At 51.9% G+C, this 18,814-nt stretch overlaps 1 protein-coding gene across 1 annotated transcript in view; it reads left to right on the forward strand.

Moving 5' to 3' along the window:
* The window catches only part of LOC119944166 (mucin-5B-like), a 110,352-nt gene that overhangs the window by 23,227 nt on the left and 68,311 nt on the right, over positions 1-18,814 (forward strand). Inside the window, exons 11-19 of the mRNA XM_038765384.1 lie at positions 729-839; positions 3,262-3,331; positions 4,119-4,256; positions 7,685-7,849; positions 12,072-12,166; positions 14,108-14,237; positions 15,223-15,478; positions 16,956-17,008; positions 18,412-18,512. Of these exons, the coding sequence (XP_038621312.1) occupies positions 729-839; positions 3,262-3,331; positions 4,119-4,256; positions 7,685-7,849; positions 12,072-12,166; positions 14,108-14,237; positions 15,223-15,478; positions 16,956-17,008; positions 18,412-18,512 (1,119 nt within the window). The remainder of the gene's footprint in view (positions 1-728; positions 840-3,261; positions 3,332-4,118; positions 4,257-7,684; positions 7,850-12,071; positions 12,167-14,107; positions 14,238-15,222; positions 15,479-16,955; positions 17,009-18,411; positions 18,513-18,814) is intronic.

Raw genomic sequence — 18,814 nt, forward strand, 5'->3', positions numbered from 1 at the left:
TCACTTCACTTCTCTGTGCCTCAGTTCCCTCGCCTGTAAAATGGGGATGAAGTCCGTAAGCCCCACATGGGATGTCCTGATGACCTTGCATCTACCCCAGCGCTTAGAACAGTGCTTGGCACATAATAAGCGCTTAACAAATGCCATCATTATTATTATGAGAAGCAGCGTGGCTCAGTGGAAAGAGAACGGGCTTGGGAGTCAGAGGTCGTGGGTTCTAATCCCGACTCCGGTACTTGGTAGCTGTGTGACTTTGGGCAAGTCACTTCACTTCTCTGGGCCTCAGTTCCCTCATCTATAAAATGGGGATTAAGACTGTGAGCCCCACGTGGGACAGCCTGATGTCCTTGAATCTCCCCCAGCGCTTAGAGCAGTGCTTGGCACATAATAAGCGCTTACCAAATGCCATCATTATTATTACTAAAGCACTGTACTAAGCACTTGCACGATAGAACACTAAGCAGACTCAGTCCCTGCCCCTCCACACCCCCGCACACACGCATCCACACCAATGTGCCTGCAAATTCGGGCAAATGTTCGGTCAATCGTATTTATTGAGCGCATACTGCATGCAAAGCACTGTGCTAAGCGCTTGGGAGAGTCCAGTGTAACAACAAACATGTACATATATGCGCACACGTGTTCCTCCGGCCCTCGCCCACCCGGTTGCTGAGGTGGACGGCCTTGACGTCCCCTGCTCCCACCTTGGGGGTCTCCGTCTCCCCCAGAACTGTGACGACAGCAGCTTCACGGTCCTGGGAGAGCTGCGCAAATGCGGACTGACGGACAGCGAGACCTGCTTGAAGACGGTCACCCTCAACCTCCAGGGAGGCCAGACGGTAAGGCCTCCCACCTCGGGATCCGCTCCCTGATCTCTTCCCACCCCCAGGAGCCGCCCTATCAGCCTCCAGGCCCCTCCTCAATCAATCAATCATATTTATTGAGCGCTTACTATGTGCAGAGCACTGTACTAAGCGCTTGGGAAGTACAAATTGGCAACATATAGAGACAGTCCCTACCCAACATTGGGCTCACAGTCTAAAAGAGTCCTCATTGACTCTTCCCACCCCAGGATCCCCCCTATCAGCCTGCAGGCCCCACCCCCCTTGGCTCTTCCCACCCCCCAGGATCCAATCAATCAATCAATCAATCATTTATTGAGCGTTTACTTTGTGCAGAGCACTGTACTAAGCGCTTAGGAAGTACAAGTCGGCAACATAGAGAGAGAGACAGTCCCTACCCAACAGTGGGCTCACAGTCTAAAAGGGGGAAGACAGAGAACAAAACCAAACATACTAACAAAAGAAAATAAATAGAATAGATATGTACAAGTAAAATAAATAGAGTAATAAATCTGTACAAACATATATACATATATACAGGTGCTGTGGGGAAGGGAAGCAGGTAAGATGGGGGATGGAGAGGGGGACGAGGGGAGAGGAAGGAAGGGGCTCAGTGTGGGAAGGCCTTCTGGGGGAGGTGAGCTCTCAGTAGGGCCTTGAAGAGAGGAGAGAGCTAGCCTGGCGGATGGGCAGAGGGATTGGGGGCATTCCAGGCCCGGGGGAGGACGGGGGCCGGGGGTCGATGGCGGGACAGGCGACAACGAGGTACGGGGAGGAGATTAGCGGCGGAGGAGCGGAGGGGGCGGGCTGGGCTGGAGAAGGACAGAAGGGAGGGGAGGGAGGAGGGGGCCAGGGGATGGACAGCCTGGAAGTCGCCACCCTATGAGCCTCCAGTTTCCACCCCCTGACTCTTTCCACCCCAGGATCGGCCCTATCAGTCAGCCTCCAGGCCCCACCCCCATGATCCTCCCACCCCCAGGATCTGCCCTATGAGCCTCCAGGCCCTGCCCCCCAACTCTTCCCACCCCAGGATCCGCCTTATCCATCAGCCTCCAGGCCCCACCCCCCCAGGATCCGCCCTATGAGCCTCCAGGTTCCACCCTCTGAGCCTCCAGGTTCCACCCCTTGACTCTTCCTACCCCAGGATCCGCCCTATCCATCAGCCTCCAGGCCCCACCCCCATGATCCTCCCACCCCCAGGATCCGCCCTATTAACCTCCAGATCCCACCCCCCTGACTCTTCCCACCCCCAGGATCCTCCCTATCAACCCCCTCCAGGCCCTGCCTCCTGACTCTTCCCACCCCCAGGATCCGCCCTATCAGCCTCCAGGTCCCGGCCCCAGGATCTCCCCCAACTCTTCCCAGCCCCAGGTCTGTCCTATCAGCCCCCAACCCCTGCTCCCGCAAACTCATCTGCAAAATGGGAATTAAGACTGTGAGCCCCATGTGGTACAACCTGATAACCTTCTATCTACCCCAGAGCTCAGAACAGTGCTTGGCACATAGCAAGCGCTTAACAAATACCATCATTTTTATTATTACTCTATTTTATTTGTACATATTTATTCTATTTATTTTATTTTGTTAATATGTTTGGTTTTGTTCTCTGTCTCCCCCTTCTAGACTGTGAGCCCACTGTTGGGTAGGGACTGTCTCTATATGTTACTGACAGCTCACCTCCTCCAGGAGGCCTTCCCAGACTGAGCCCCTTCCTTCCTCTTCCCCTCATCCCCCTCTCCATCCCCCATCTGACCTCCTTCCCTTCCCCACGGCACCTGTATATATTTGTATATGTTTGTACATATTTATTACTCTATTTATTTATTTATTTCTTTTACCTGTACATATCTATTCTATTTATTTTATTTTGTTAGTATGTTTGGTTTTGTTCTCTGTCCCCCTTTTCGACTGTGAGCCCACTGTTGGGTAGGGACTGTCTCTATATGTTGCCAACATGTAATTCCCAAGCGCTTAGTACAGTGCTCTGCACACAGTAAGCGCTCAATAAATACGATTGATGATGATGATTTATTCTATTTATTTTATTTTGTTAATATGTTTTGTTTTGTTCTCTGTCTCCCCCTTCTAGACTGTGAGCCCACTGTTGGGTAGTGACTGTCTCTATAGGTTGCCAATTTGTACTTCCCAAGCGCTTAGTACAGTGCTTTGCACACAGTAAGCGCTCAATAAATACGACAATGAATGAATGAATTATTATTATCTTTATTTTGACCCCTCCGACCCCAGGATCCACCCTCTCGGCCCTCAGGTCCTGCCCTCAGGCCCCCACCTACTGACCCCTAGGCTCTGCCCTCCTGACTCCAGCCTCACCCCCAAGTCCCTCCCCGCCCCCCGAGGCTCCCCCCTTTGACCCCATCCCTGACCCTTCCCCTTTGACCCCCTCATCCACCTCCACCAGGTGATTAAGGTGCAGTCAGACGGCAGTGTGTACGTCAACACCATCTACACGCAGCTGCCCTTCTCAGCAGGTACACGGGACAGGGGGGACCATGGGGGGCGTCCAAAGTGGTGCCAGCCTGGATTCTCCCCAACCTTCCCCGGGGGCTTCTCAGCCTGGCCCCCTCCCCATTGGCTTCGCGGCCACTCTGGAAACAGTCAGGAAAGCAAGGGGTTCTAGCCCCAGTCTGCCCAGGGCCTGACGTGTGACCTTAGACAAGTCACTGGCCCTCTCCGGGCCTCTCTTTCCCCACCGTAAAATGGGAGTGCGGCCTCCCACCCAGACGTGAGCCCTGAGGGGGCTGGGGTTGGGGTCAGCTCCTTGATCCGCTCCAGCGCTGGACACATTGCTTAGAACCGAGTAAGCTCAGTGGGAAAAGCCCGGGCTTTTGAATCAGAGGTCATGGGTTCAAATCCAGGCTCTGCCAATTGTCAGCTGTGCGACTTTGGGCAAGTCACTTAACTTCTCTGGGCCTCGGTTCCCTCGTCTGTAAAATGGGGATTAAGACTGTGAGCCCCCTGTGGGACAACCTGATCACCTTGTAACCTCCCCAGAGCTTAGAACAAGCACATAGTAAGTGCTTAATAAATCCCATCATTATTATTATTATCGAATGCCACAATTATTGTTACACTGGACTCGAGACCCGTGGCCAGGAGCCAGAGGGGAAACAAATTGGCCTGAGTAGCCCCAAGACAGCCCCCAGCCTCCAGCCCTCAGCCCCCTGACTCACATTTTGGGAGAGAACTTGCTAGAGTCCAGGCCTCCCTTGGCAGCGGGCATCCCTTGGCGGTGACTCTTGTGTTGTGTGCCCGCAGCCAACATGACCATCTTCCAGCCATCGACGTTCTTCGTGATGGTGCAGACGGGCTTCCGCCTCCAGCTGCAGATTCAGGTCGTGCCCGTCATGCAGGTCTTCATGACGCTGGACTCTTCCCACCAGGGACAGATGTGTGGTAAGAGCCCCGGGTTCCCCGGGGGGCACAGGGGGACCCACACCCGTGGTGTCCGCCTGGCTGCAGAATGCTATACTGGGCGCCTTCTGGCTGCAGAGCACTGTACTGGGTTCCAACTGTGTGCAGACTGCTGTGCTGTGTGCCTTCTGGTTTCAAAGCACCATAGTAGGTGCATTCTGGCTGCAGAGTACTGTATTGGTTGCCTTTTGGCTGCAGAGTACTGTACTGGGCACCTTCTGGCTACAGAATTCTTTACTGGGCCCCTTCTGGCTGCAGACCACTGTACTGGGCACCTTCTGGCTACAGAGTTCTGTACTGGGCCCCTTCTAGCTGCAGAGCACTGTGCTTTGCACATAGTAATCACTTAATAAGTGCCATTATTATTATTATTATTGCTGAGTTCTAACTGTGTGCAGACTGCTGTACTGTGCGCCTTCTGGTTTCAGAGCACCATACTAGGTGCATTCTGCCTGCAGAGTACTGTATTGGATGCCTTTTGGCTTCAGAGTACTGTACTGGGTACCTTCTGGTTACAGAGTTCTGTACTGGGCCCCTTCTAGCTGCAGAGCACTGTGCTTTGCACATAGTAATCACTTAATAAATGTCATTATTATTATTGTTACTGGGTTCTAACTGTGTGTGGACTGCTGTACTGTGCACCTTCTGGTTTCAGAGCACCATACTAGGTGCTTTCTGCCTGCAGAGTACTGTATTGGATGCCTTTTGGCTGCCGAGTACTGTATTGGGTACCTTCTGGTTACAGAGATCTGTACTGGGCCCCTTCTAGCTGCAGAGCACTGTGCATTGCACATAGTAATCACTTAATAAGTGACATTATAATTATTATTAATGGGTTCTAACTGTGTGCAGACTGCTGTACTGTGCGCCTTCTGGTTGCAGAGCACCATACTAGGTGCCTTCTGGCTGCAGAGTACTGTACTGGATGCCTTTTGGCTGCAGAGTACTGTACTGGGCACCTTCTGGCTACAGAGTTCTTTACTGGGCCCCTTCTGGCTGCAGACCACTGTACTGGGCATCTTCTGGTTACAGAGATCTGTACTGGGCCCCTTCTAGCTGCAGAGCACTGTGCTTTGCACATAGTAATCACTTAATAAATGTCATTATTATTATTATTACTGGGTTCTAACTGTGTGCAGACTGCTGTACTTTGCACCTTCTGGTTTCAGAGCACCCTACTAGGTGCTTTCTGGCTGCAGAGTACTGTATTGGATGCCTTTTGGCTGCAGAGTACTGTACTGGGCACCTTCTGGCTACAGAGTTCTGTACTGGGCCCCTTCTAGCTGCAGAGCACTGTGCTTTGCACATAGTAATCACTTAATAAATGTCATTATTATTATTATTACTGGGTTCTAACTGTATGCAGACTGCTGTACTGTGCACCTTCTGGTTTCAGAGCACCCTACTAGGTGCTTTCTGGCTGCAGAGTACTGTATTGGATGGCTTTGGGCTGCAGAGTACTGTACTGGGCACCTTCTGGCTACAGAGTTCTTTACTGGGCCCCTTCTGGCTGCAGACCACTGTACTGGGCATCTTCTGGCTACAGAGTTCTGTACTGGGCCCCTTCTAGCTGCAGAGCACTATGCTTTGCACATAGTAATCACTTAATAAATGCTATTATTATTATTATTACTGGGTTCTAACTGTGTGCAGACTGCTGTACTGTGCGCCTTCTGGTTTCAGAGCACCATACTAGGTGCATTCCGGCTGCAGAGTACTGTATTGGATGCCTTTTGGCTGCAGAGTACTGTACTGGGTACCTTCTGGTTACAGAGTTCTTTATTGGGTCCCTTCTGGCTGCAGACCACTGTACTGGGCACCTTCTGGCTACAGAGTTCTGTACTGGGCCCCTTCTAGCTGCAGAGCACTGTGCTTTGCACATAGTAATCACTTAATAAGTGCCATTATTATTATTATTAATGGGTTCTAACTGTGTGCAGACTGCTGTACTGTGCGCCTTCTGGTTTCAGAGCACCATACTAGGTGCATTCTGGCTGCAGAGTACTGTATTGGGCACCTTCTGGCTACAGAGTTCTTTACTGGGCCCCTTCTGGCTGCAGACCACTGTACTGGGCACCTTCTGGCTACAAAGTTCTGTACTGGGCCCCTTCTAGCTGCAGAGCACTGTGCTTTCACATAGTAATCACTTAATAAATGCCATTATTATTATTATTATTGCTGGGTTCTAACTGTGTGCAGACTGCTGTACTGTGCGCCTTCAGTTGCAGAGCACCATACTAGGTGCCTTCTGGCTGCAGAGTACTGTATTGGATGCCTTTTGGCTGCAGAGTACTGTATTGGGCACCTTCTGGCTACAGAGTTCTGTACTGGGCCCCTTCTAGCTGCAGAGCACTGTGCTTTGCACATAGTAATCGCTTAATAAATGCTATTATTATTATTACTGGGTTCTAACTGTGTGCAGACTGCTGTACTATGCGCCTTCTGGTTGTAGAGCACCATACTAGGTGCATTCTGGCTGCAGAGTACTGTATTGGATGCCTTTTGGCTGCAGAGTCCTGTACTGGGCACCTTCTGGCTACAGAGTCCTGTACTGGGCCCCTTCTGGCTGCAGAGCACTGTAGTGGGTTCTAACTGTGTGCAGACTGCTGTACTGTGCACCTTCTACTTGCAGAGCACCATACTAGGTGCATTCTGGCTGCAGAGTACTGTATTGGATGCCTTTTGGCTGCAGAGTACTATACTGGGCACCTTCTGGATACAGAGTTCTGTACTGGGCCCCTTCTGGCTGCAGAGCACTGTAGTGGGTTCTAACTGTGTGCAGACTGCTGTACTGTGCGCCTTCTACTTGCAGAGCACCATACTAGGTGCATTCTGGCCACAGAGTACTGTATTGGATGCCTTTTGGCTGCAGAGTACTGTACTGGGCACCTTCTGGCTACAGAGTTCTGTACTGGGCCCCTTCTGGCTGCAGAGCACTGTACTGGGTTCTAACTGTGTGCAGACTGCTGTACTGTGTGCCTTCTACTTGCAGAAAACCATACTAGGTGCATTCTGGCTGCAAGTACTGTACTGGGCGCTTTCTGGCTGCAAAGCACCGTACCAGGCACCCGACCGTATATCATAGTGAGAAAAGATATGATCCCTGCCCTCAAGAAGTTGACAATCTAATGGAGGAAGCGAAGCAGACGCCAATTTCCACACCCGACCGTATATCATAGTGAGAAAAGATATGATCCCTGCCCTCGAGAAGTTAACGGTCTAATGGAGGCAGCCAAGCAGGCGCCAATTTCCGCACACACACTTCGCTGTTCCACCTATCAATCAATCCATCGTATTTACGGAGCGCTTGCCTTGTGTACTAAGCTCCCACATCCCAAGCCCTGGGGCCGAACCCGCCGGGCCGTCCGCTGCCCAGCCCTTTCCCGACCGGCGCGTGTCCGGCCTGGCAGGTCTCTGCGGGAACTTCAACCAGAACCAGGCAGACGACTTCAAGGCGGTGAGCGGCGTGGTGGAAGCCACGGCGGCCGCCTTCGCCAACACCTGGAAGACCCAGGCTGACTGCCCCAACGTCCAGAACCTCTTCGAGAACCCGTGTGCCCTCAGCGTGGACAACGGTACCATGGGGGACGGTCTTCCTTACCCCCCTGCTCATTCATTCATTCATTCAATCGGATTTATTGAGCGCTTACTGTGTGCAGAGCACTGTACTAAGCGCTTGGGAAGTCCAAGTTGGCGACATACAGAGACGGTCCCTACCCAACAGTGGGCTCACAGTCTAGATCTGGGCTGGCTCGCTGCGGAGAGTCAGGGACGGAGAGGGGAGAGTCAGGGGTGGGGGATGGCCCGTCTTGGATCACTGGGGGACAGCCAGGGACGAAGAGAGGAGAGTCAAGGGTGGTGGACAGTCAATCGGTCAATCAATCGTATTTATTGAGCGCTTACTGTGGGCAGAGCACTGTAGTAAGTGCTAGAGAGAGTCCAATATAACAATAAACAGACACATACCCTGCTCATAGCACCCTTACAATGTAGAGAGGGAGACAGGCATTAATAGAAACGTAAATCAGTCAATCGTCTTTATTGAGCACTTACTGTCATCATCATCATCATCAATCGTATTTATTGAGCGCTTATTGTGTGCAGAGCACTGTACTAAGCGCTTGGGAAGTCCAAGTTGGCGACATACAGAGACGGTCCCTACCCAACAGTGGGCTCACAGCCTAGATCTGGGCTGGCTGGCTGCGGAGAGTCAGGGACGGAGAGGGGAGAGTCAGGGGTGGGGGATGGCCCGTCTTGGATCACTGGGGGACAGCCAGGGACGAAGAGAGGAGAGTCAAGGGTGGTGGACAGTCAATCGGTCAATCAATCGTATTTATTGAGCGCTTACTGTGGGCAGGGCACTGTAGTAAGTGCTAGAGAGAGTCCAGTATAACAATAAACAGACACATACCCTGCTCATAACACCCTTACAATGTAGAGAGGGAGACAGGCATTAATAGAAACGTAAATCAGTCAATCGTCTTTATTGAGCACTTACTGTCATCATCATCATCATCAATCGTATTTATTGAGCGCTTATTGTGTGCAGAGCACTGTACTAAGCGCTTGTGAAGTCCAAGTTGGCAACATACAGAGACGGTCCCTACCCAACAGTGGGCTCACAGTCTAGATCTGGGCTGGCTCGCTGCGGAGAGTCAGGGACGGAGAGGGGAGAGTCAGGGGTGGGGGATGGCCCGTCTTGGATCACTGGGGGACAGCCAGGGACGAAGAGAGGAGAGTCAAGGGTGGTGGACAGTCAATCGGTCAATCAGTTGTATTTATTGAGCACTTACTGTGGGCAGAGCACTGTACTAAGTGCTAGAGAGAGTCCAGTATAACAATAAACAGGCACATACCCTGCTCATAGCACCCTTACAATGTAGAGAGGGAGACAGGCATTAATAGAAACGTAAATCAGTCAATCGTATTTATTGAGCGCTTACTGTCATCATCATCATCATCATCAATCGTATTTATTGAGCGCTTATTGTGTGCAGAGCACTGTACTAAGCGCTTGGGAAGTCCAAGTTGGCAACATACAGAGACGGTCCCTACCCAGCAGTGGGCTCACAGTCTAGATCTGGGCTGGCTCGCTACGGAGAGTCAGGGACGGAGAGGGGAGAGTCAGGGGTAGGGGATGGCCGTCTTGGATCACTGGGGGACAGCCAGGGACGAAGAGAGGAGAGTCAAGGGTGGTGGACAGTCAATCAGTCAATCAATCGTATTTATTGAGCGCTTACTGTGGGCAGAGCACTGTACTAAGTGCTAGAGAGAGTCCAGTATAACAATAAACAGACACATACCCTGCTCATAGCACCCTTACAGTGTAGAGAGGGAGACAGGCATTAATAGAAACGTAAATCAGTCAATCGTATTTACTGAGCACTTACTGTCATCATCATCATCATCAATCGTATTTATTGAGCGCTTATTGTGTGCAGAGCACTGTACTAAGCGCTTGGGAAGTCCAAGTTGGCAACATACAGAGACGGTCCCTACCCAACAGTGGCCTCACAGTCTAAAAGGGGGAGACAGAGAACAAAACCAAACATACTAACAAAATAAAATAAATGGAATAGATATGTACAAGTAAAATAAATAAATGAATAAATAGGGTAATAAATATGTACAAACATATATACATATATACTGGTGCTGTGGGGAAGGGAAGGAGGTAAGACGGGGGGGTGGAGAGGGGGACGAAGGGGAGAGGAAGGAGGGTCCTTGGCACCATAGTAAGCGCTTACAAATACCATTATTATTATTATTATTATTATTATTATTATTATTATTATTATTATTATCCACTAGGCTGGGCTGTTCCTCCGTGTCAAGCGGCCCCCTGGCCTCCGTCCTGCAGCCTCTCCCCCCTACCTCGCACTGTACTAAGCGCTTAGGAGAGTACAGTACAACAGAGCTGGTAGATACGCTCTCTGCCCACAATAAGCTTACAGTCTATAGAGGGAGACAGACATTAACATAAATAAATAATGTGGGCAGAGCACTGTACTGAGCGCTTGGGAGAGGACGCTATAGCAATATAACAGACATATTCCCTGACTGCAATGAGCTTACAGTCTAGAGGGGGAGGCAGACATTCAAATAAATAAAATTACAGATAGGGACATTGTTTGAGCACTTACCGTATGCAGGGTGTGTATTAAGCATCTGGGAGAGGACTCTGGGTGCGTTGAGGGCCAGGTTGGAGTAGCAGATAGCCAGGCAGACAGCAGAGTTCAGAGGCATGTTATCGGTTTTATTTTGTTTTTTATAATTTGTTAAGTGCTTCCTACGTTCCGGGCACTGTACTAAGCACTGGGATAAATAACAAGATAATCGAGTTGGACACAGTCCCTGTCCCACTTAGGACTCATAATCTTAATCCCCATTTTCCAGATGTAACTGAGGCCTGAGAAGTGAAGTGACTTGCCCAAGGCCATACAGCAGTTCCCATTCATTCATTCATTCAATCATTTATTGAGCGCTTACTGTGTGCAGAGCACTGTACTAAGCGCTTGGGAAGTACAAGTTGGCAACGTATAGAGACGGTCCCTACCCAACACCCACAATCATAAGCCAGTGAAACCCCGTCCTGCCCCCACATATTGGAGAGGAAGGGAAGGGTTAGGGCGGAGGGACTACAGGACGGGGTGGACAGGGTGGGAGACAAAAAAAATGTGATATTTGTTATGCGCTTATTATGTGCCAGGCACTGTACTAAGAGCTGAGGTAATCAGGTTGCACACAGTCCATGTCCCACATGGGGTTCACAGTCTCAATCCCCATTTTACAGAAGAGGTAACCGAGGCCCAGAGAAGTAAAGTGACTTGCTCAAGATCACCCAGCAGACAAGGGGCAGAGCCGGGATTAGAACTCAGGTCCTTCTGGACTCTCAAGCCCAGACTCTAGGCACTAGGCCAAGCTGCTTTGGAGACTTAGGGAGGTCCCTCTATCACTCAATCGACGGTATTTATGGGGTTACTGTGTGCAGGGTACTGTACTAAACGGTTGGGAGAGGATGATACAACAGTTGGGAGACCCGTTCCCTGCCGGCACCCCCACTCGTCAGACAAGGAACGCCCCCCGAACCCCATCTTGACCCCAAAATGGAGAGGACAGGGAAGGCTGGAGGTTGCGGGGTGGCTGAGAGAGGTGGGCTCATTGGGAGACTCAGGAAGGTCTCTTTATCAGTCAGCAGAAGCAGCATGGCCTAGTGGCTAGAGCCCGGGCCCGGGAGTCAGAAGGTCATGGGTTCTAATCCTGCCTCTGCCACTTGTCTGCTGAGTGACCTCGGGCAAGTCACTTCACTTCTCTGTGCCTCAGTTACCTCATCTGTAAAATAAGGTTTGAGACTGTGAGCCCCACACGGGACAGGGACTGTGTGTCCAACCCGAGTTGCTTATATCCACCCCAGTGCTTAATACAGTGCCTGGCACATAGTAAGCGCTTAGCAAATACCACAATTATTATGATGATGATTGTCAGTAAATAAATCAATAAATAATCCCAGCTCTGTCCCTTGTCTGCTATGTAACTTTGGGCAAGAAACTTCATTTCTCTGTGCCCCCGTTCCCTCAACTGTTAAACGGGGATTAAGACTGTGGGCCCCATGTGGGATTAGTTTGCATCCACCCCAGCGGTTAGTACAGTGCCTAGCATATAGCAAATGCTTAACAAATACCACAGTTACAATTATTACCGCCCCCGCCAAGGCCAGGGTCCAAGGTGACTGACAGGGACTGACTCTCTCACCCTTTCTCTCTCTCTGCGTCTCTCTGTCTCTGTCTCTCTCTGCAGAGAATTACGCCCAGCACTGGTGCTCCCTGCTGACCAACTCCAGCGGGGTCTTCGCCCCCTGCCACCAGGCCGTGAACCCCGTCCCCTACTACACGGTAATTCATTCATTCATTCAATCATCTTTATTGAGCGCTTACTGTGTGCAGAGCACAGTACTAAGCGCTTGGGAAGGACAAGTTGGCAACATATAGAGACGGTCCCTACCCAACAACGGGCTCACAGTCTAGAAGGGGGTGACAGACAACGAAACAAAACATGTGGACAGGTGTCAAGTCGACATGAGCTCTGATGGATATCATCATCATCATCATCATCATCAATCGTATTTATTGAGTGCTTACTATGTGCAGAGCACTGTACTAAGCGCTTGGGAAGTACAAATTGGCAACACATAGAGACAGTCCCTACCCAACAGTGGGCTCACAGTCTGAAAGCGGGAGACAGAGAACAAAACCAAACATACTAACAAAATAAAACAAATAGAATAGATATACAAATAAAATAAATAAATAAATAAATAAATGTCCATCATGGAGTGGATTCATTCATTCATTCATTCATTCAATCGTATTTATTGAGCGCTTACTGTGTGCAGAGCACTGTACTAAGCGCTTGGGAAGGACAAGTTGGCAACATACAGAGACGGTCCCTGCCCAACAGCAGGCTCAGTCTGGAAGGGTGAGACAGGCAACAAAACAAAACATATAAACCAAATAAAATAAATAGAATAAATATGTACAAGTAAAATAAAAAGTAATAAATATGTATAAACATATATAATAATGGCATTTGTTAAGCGCTTACTCCGTGCATATACAGGTGCTGTGGGGAGGGGAACAAATACCATCATTATTATTTTAGCTCAGTACTGGAGTGGGGCGGCCTCATCATTTCGCACCTGTCCATACTGCCCATCTTCCCCCAGGTCTAGGCCCGCCGGTCCATCCCGCCCCATTGATTCATTCAATCGTACTTATTGAGCGCTTACTGTGTGCAGAGCACTGTACTAAGCGCTTGGGAAGTCCAAGTTGGCAACATCTAGAGACCGTCCCTACCCAACAGCGGGCTCACAGTCTAGAAGGGGGAATCCCGCCCGGCCCGGCCCGGACCTCCCCGCTCACTCTCTTGCTCCTCTTACCAAAGGCTCTGGCCTGGGGTTTTTTTTAATTTTTATGGTATTTTCTGAGCGCTAACTATGGTCCAGGCACTGTTCTAAGCACTGAGGTAGATACAAGCAGATCAGGTCAGACACAGTCCCTGTCCTACTAAGGACTCCCAATCTTTACCCCCATTTTGCGGATGAGGGAACCGAGGGACAGAGAAGTGACGTGACTTGCAGAGAAGCAGCGTGGCTCAGTGGAAAAAGCATGGGCTTTGGAGTCAGAGGTCAATCAATCGTATTTATTGAGTGCTTACTGTGTGCAGAGCACTGTACTAAGGTCGTGGGTTCGAATCCCGGCTCCGCCACATGTCTGCTGTGTGACCTTGGGCAAGTCACTTCACTTCTCGAAGCCTCAGTTACCTCATCTGGAAAATGGGGATGATGACTGTGAGACCCACACAGGACAACCTGATCACCTTGTATCCCCCCCCCAGTGCTTAGAACAGTGCTTTGCACATAGTAAGTGCTTTACAAATGCCATTATTATTATTATTACTTGCCCAAGGTCACACAAAAGACGTGTGGCAGAGCTGGGATCAGCATTCACGTCCTCTGACTCCCAAGCCCGTGTTTTTTCCACTGGGCCACGCACGGAAGCTGCAAAAGGAGAGGATTTTGGGTGGTCCCAGAAGGCTGAGGGGAGTCTATCGAGTCTGATTGCTGTTCCCCAAACACAAATGCAAATTGACCAAGAGGGTGGGGGTCCAGTTTGGGTGGAAAGGGTCAGAGCAAGGCATCCCAGGAGGGGGGCCCGGCAGGTGGGGTCACAGAACTGGGTCAGAGTTTGGGGGGTCCCGTGAGGTGGAGAATGGGGGGACAGGGGAGATGTCTGGGCTGGGCAGGGGTCTCTGACAGAGGGTCCCTTCACCCCCAGAACTGCATGTTCGACACCTGCAACTGCGAGAAGAGCGAGGATTGTCTGTGCGCGGCCTGGTCTTCCTACGTGAGGGCCTGTGCCGGACGCGGCGTCCTGCTGCGGGGCTGGAGGGGCCACGGCGTCTGCGGTGAGTCGGGGGGACCGCCCGGAGGGGGCGAGGGGGTGAGGGGGCGGGGCTGGAGGGACCATGGCATCTGTGGAGAGTTGGGGGGCCTCCTTCCTTCACCCATTCAAATCATTCGGTCGTATTTATTGAGCACTTACCGTGTGCAAGAGCACTGTACTAAGCGCTTGGGAGAGTACAATACAACAATAGTCCCTGCCCACAGCGAGCTTACAGTCTAGGGGGCAGACAGATGTGAATAGAAAGAAATAAATGACGGGTAGGGACGTAAATGCTGTGGGGCTGGGGGGCGGGGATGAACAAAGGGAGTGAGTCAGGGTGATGCGGAAGGGAGTGGGGGAAGAGGAAAGGGAGGCTTGGTCAGGGAAGGCTTCTTGGAGGAGATGGGCCTTTGATAAAACTTGGAAGGGGGGAGTCTTTGTCGGATTTGAGGAGGGAAGGCATTCCAGGCCAGAGGCAGGATGTGGACAGAGGGTCGGTGGCGAGATAGGGGAGATGGAGGGGCAGGGAGAGGATTGGCATTAGAGGAGCGAAGTGCGGGGGCTGGGTTGGAGTAGGGGAGTAGCAAGGTGAGGTAGGAGGAGGCAAGGGGATGGACAGCTTTAAAGCTAACGGTGACGAGTTTTGGGTTGGGGTATCGTCTCGGGTTGAGGCCACGCTCCTGGTGGTAGTTGTGCCCCGCTGGGGACCCTTCAGCTATGGGCGCACTGGGGTCCCTCATAAGCCCCTCTCTTTCATCACCCCCAAAGATGTGAGGAGCCCCCAGATACGCCCCCTCGTTTACGCTCAAATGGAATTGATCTACTCCTATTAATGTCTGTTTTCCCATCTAAACTGTAAACTCCTTGTGGGCAGGGAGCATGTCTACCACCTCTGTCCTATCGTTCTCTCCCAAGCGCTCGGTACAGGGCTCTGCACACAGTAAGCGCTCAATAAATATCATGGATCGATGGATTTTCTCTAACGGCTGCTTCTCTCCCACCTCCAGCCAAATACGCGACCTCGTGCCCCAAGTCCCTGACCTACAGCTACGCGATAGAGTCCTGCCCGCCCACGTGCCGGGCGCTGAGCCAGCAGGATGTCACGTGCGCGGTCTCCTTCGTCCCCGTGGATGGCTGCACCTGTGCCAACGGCACCTACCTGGACGCCGGCGGCCAGTGCGTGCCCGCCGCCAGCTGCCCCTGCTACCACCACGGGGCACCCGTGCCCGCCGGCCAGTCCTTCCGCCAGAACGGTGCCATCTGGTAGGCATCAGTCTGCCCTTCTGGGAAATGGGCGGCATCCCCGGTCTGCCCGTCTGTAGGATGTGCGGTCTCGGTCTGTACATCAAGAGGATAATAATAATTATGGTATTTGTTAAGCGCTTACTGTGTGTCGAGCACTGTGGTGGATACAAGTTAGTCGGGTTGGACGCAGTGCCTGTCCCACATGGGGCTCACCCGCTGAATCCCCATTGTATAGATGAGGGAACTGAGGCCCAGAGAAGTGAAGTGACTTTCCCAAGGTCACGCAGCAGACAAGTGGCGGAGCCGGGATTAGAACCCATGACCTTCTGACTCCCGGGCTCCAGCCACTATGCCATGCTGCTTCTCGTTGAAGCCGTATGGGGATTGATGGGGATTGGGCATCGATGATTGAGAGACAGAAAGAGACCATTCATTCATTCAGTCAGTCATATTTATTGAGCACTTACTGTGTGCAGAGCACTGTACTAAGCGCTTGGGAAGTACAGGTTGGCAACATATAGAGATGGCCCCTACCCAACAGTGGGTTCACAGTCTAGAAGGGGGTGACAGACAACAAAACATATTAACAAAATAAAATAAATAGAATATGTACAAGTAAAATAAATAGAGTAATATTCATTCATTCATTCAATCGTATTTATTGAGTGCTTACTGTGTGCAGAGCACTGTACTGAGCGCTTGGGGAAGTACAAGTTGGCAACATATAGAGACGGTCCCTACCCATCAGTGGGCTCTCAGTCTAGAAGGGGGAGACAGAGAACAAAACAAAACATATTAACAGAATAAAATATAAATAGAATAAATATGTACAAGTAAAATAAATAGAGTAATAAATACATACAAACATATATACGTATATACAGGTGCTGTGGGGAAGGGAAGGAGGTAAGGCAGGGGGGATGGGGAGGGGGAGGAGGGGGAGAGGAAGAAGGGGGCTCAGCCAAATGGTGAGAGAAAAAGAGAGGGACAGAAATGCAGAGACCTGGAGAGTTTCCCTTAGGGATTCAGGTATATGACCGGTGACATGCTGAGGGTTAAGGTTCTAATCCCGGCTCCACCACTTGTCAGCTGGGTGACTTTGGGCAAGTCACTTCACTTCTCTGTGCCTCAGTTCCTTCATCTGTAAAATGGGGGTGAAGACTGTGAGCCCCACGTGGGACAACCTGATTACCTTGTATCCACCCCAGTGCTTAGAACAGTGCTTGGCACACAGTAAGTGCTTAACAAATGCCAATGTTATTATTATTATGAAGGTGGTTGACAGGGTGGGCCTGGGGAGAGCCAAGGGTCCAGAGGAGAAGGGATTTTCGCTTGGGGCTGCTTTTTGGGGTGGGGGGAGAGGGAGGGGGCACAGAGACAGTGTGGGAAGAAGGGTCCAAGCGTCCAGTTCTCGGAGGAGGCTGGGAGTGGGGCTGGGTGATTGAAGGATTTATCGACTGATTGATTGACTGGAAGCCGGGTCACGTCTCCACAGCTCCTGCTCAGGGGGGAAGCTGAGCTGCATTGGGGAGACTAACCGATCCCCAGGTGAGTCAGTGGGTGCCCCAGCCCCGCCCCGCCCCGACTTAGGGCCTGCAAGGAAGCCCGTCCCCCTCCCCACTCCTCCCTGGTGACTCGAACCCTGTCCCCAGCCTGGGTCACCCGGTCCCTGAATCCTGGTCCTTGACCCCTGGTCCTGAATGTCCAGCCCTTCACACCCGGTCACTGACCTTTAGTCCATGATTCCTGGTCCCTTGACTCCTGGCCCTTGACCCCCGGCCCCTGACCCCCAGTCCCAGATTGAGAAGCAGCGTGGCTCAGTGGAAAAGAGCCCGGGCTCTGGAGTCAGAGGTCATGGGTTCAAATCCCAGCTCTGCCAACTGTCAGCTGTGTGACTTTGGGCAAGTCACTTCACTTCTCTGGGCCTCAGTTACCTCATCTGTAAAATGGGGATGAAGACTGTGAGCCCCCCGTGGGGCAACCTGATCACCTTGTAACCTCCCCAGTGCTTAGAACAGTGCTTTGCACATAGTAAGTGCTTAATAAATGCCATTATTCATTCATTCAGTCCCTGCTGCTGGGCCTTTCCCTGACACCTGGTGATGCTCATTCCTTGACCCCCGGTGCCTGATGCCCGGCCCTTGACCCCCGACCCTTAACCCCTAGCCCTTGACCCTTGGTCCTTGACTCCCATTCTCCAATGCTAGGCTTTTCTTGATAATAATAATAATGATGGTATTTGTTAAGCACTTACTATGTGCCAAGCACTGTTCTAAGCGCTGGGGTAGATACAAGGCCACCAGATTGTCTCAAGTGGGGCTCACAGTCTTAATCCCCATTTTACAGATGAGTTAACTGAGGCACAGAGAAGTTAAGTGGCTTGCCCCAGGTCACACATTAGACGAGTGGCGGAGCCGGGATTAGAACCCACGTCCTTTGACTCCCAAGCACGGGCTCTTTCCACTAAGCCACGCTGCTTAACACCCTGGTCTCTGATGCCCAGTCCTTGACCCCTGGCCTTGACCCCGGTTCCTGATGCTGGGCCTTTTCTTGATAACCAGCCCTGGCTCTTGTCCCTCAGCCCTTGACCTCTGATCCTTGAGCCCCAGTCCCTGACGCTGGGCCTTTCCCTGACCCCTAGTCCCTGATGCCCGGCTGGTCCCCGGTGCCCAGTCCCTGGTCCCTGCTATCTGGTGGTGGGGGTCTCGGTAGCTTTTATGTGGGTGGACAGACCTCCCCCCACCCCCCCACCCCAGGGCTGGGCCGGAGGTGGGGCTGGGAGACAAGGAAGACCAGCAGAGGCCGGTTTGGGTGAGATTCAGCCAGTGAGGGGGGTTTCCCAGAATGGGCATGGAGCGAGAGGGGGGTCCTGTCCCAGAAAGCCAGGGGTTAGGGAGACCCCTCTCACTTCTGCCCCCGTGGAAACACCTGCCCCTCGACTCTCTTCCCAGTATGCTCCCCTCCCATGGTCTACCTGGACTGTGGAAATGTGTCGGCGGGGACGCCGGGGGTGGAGTGTCTGAAGAGCTGTCAGACCCTCGACATGGCTTGTGTGAGTGTGGGATGAGGGGCCGGGGGGGCTTCCTTCGACCAGGGATGGGGGGCGGGGGGGAAGTGGGATCTTTTGCCCCTTTTCTGGAAGGGAAGACGAAAGCCCAGAGAGGCTCAATGACTTGCCCCAGGTCTCCTGACGCCCAGCCCCGCGCTCTGACCACCGGACCCCACTGTCCCGGCCTTCAGACCGGAAACAAATAGAGCCCGTAAACTGGGGACCCCCCACAGTCCCTGCCCACCCTCGCCCACCCTGGCAGCTGCCTAACTCACCAATTCCAGCTTCCCTGTACCACTGCCCTG

Source organism: Tachyglossus aculeatus, chromosome 22 (assembly GCF_015852505.1).
Source record: "Tachyglossus aculeatus isolate mTacAcu1 chromosome 22, mTacAcu1.pri, whole genome shotgun sequence".
NCBI lineage: Eukaryota > Metazoa > Chordata > Mammalia > Monotremata > Tachyglossidae > Tachyglossus > Tachyglossus aculeatus.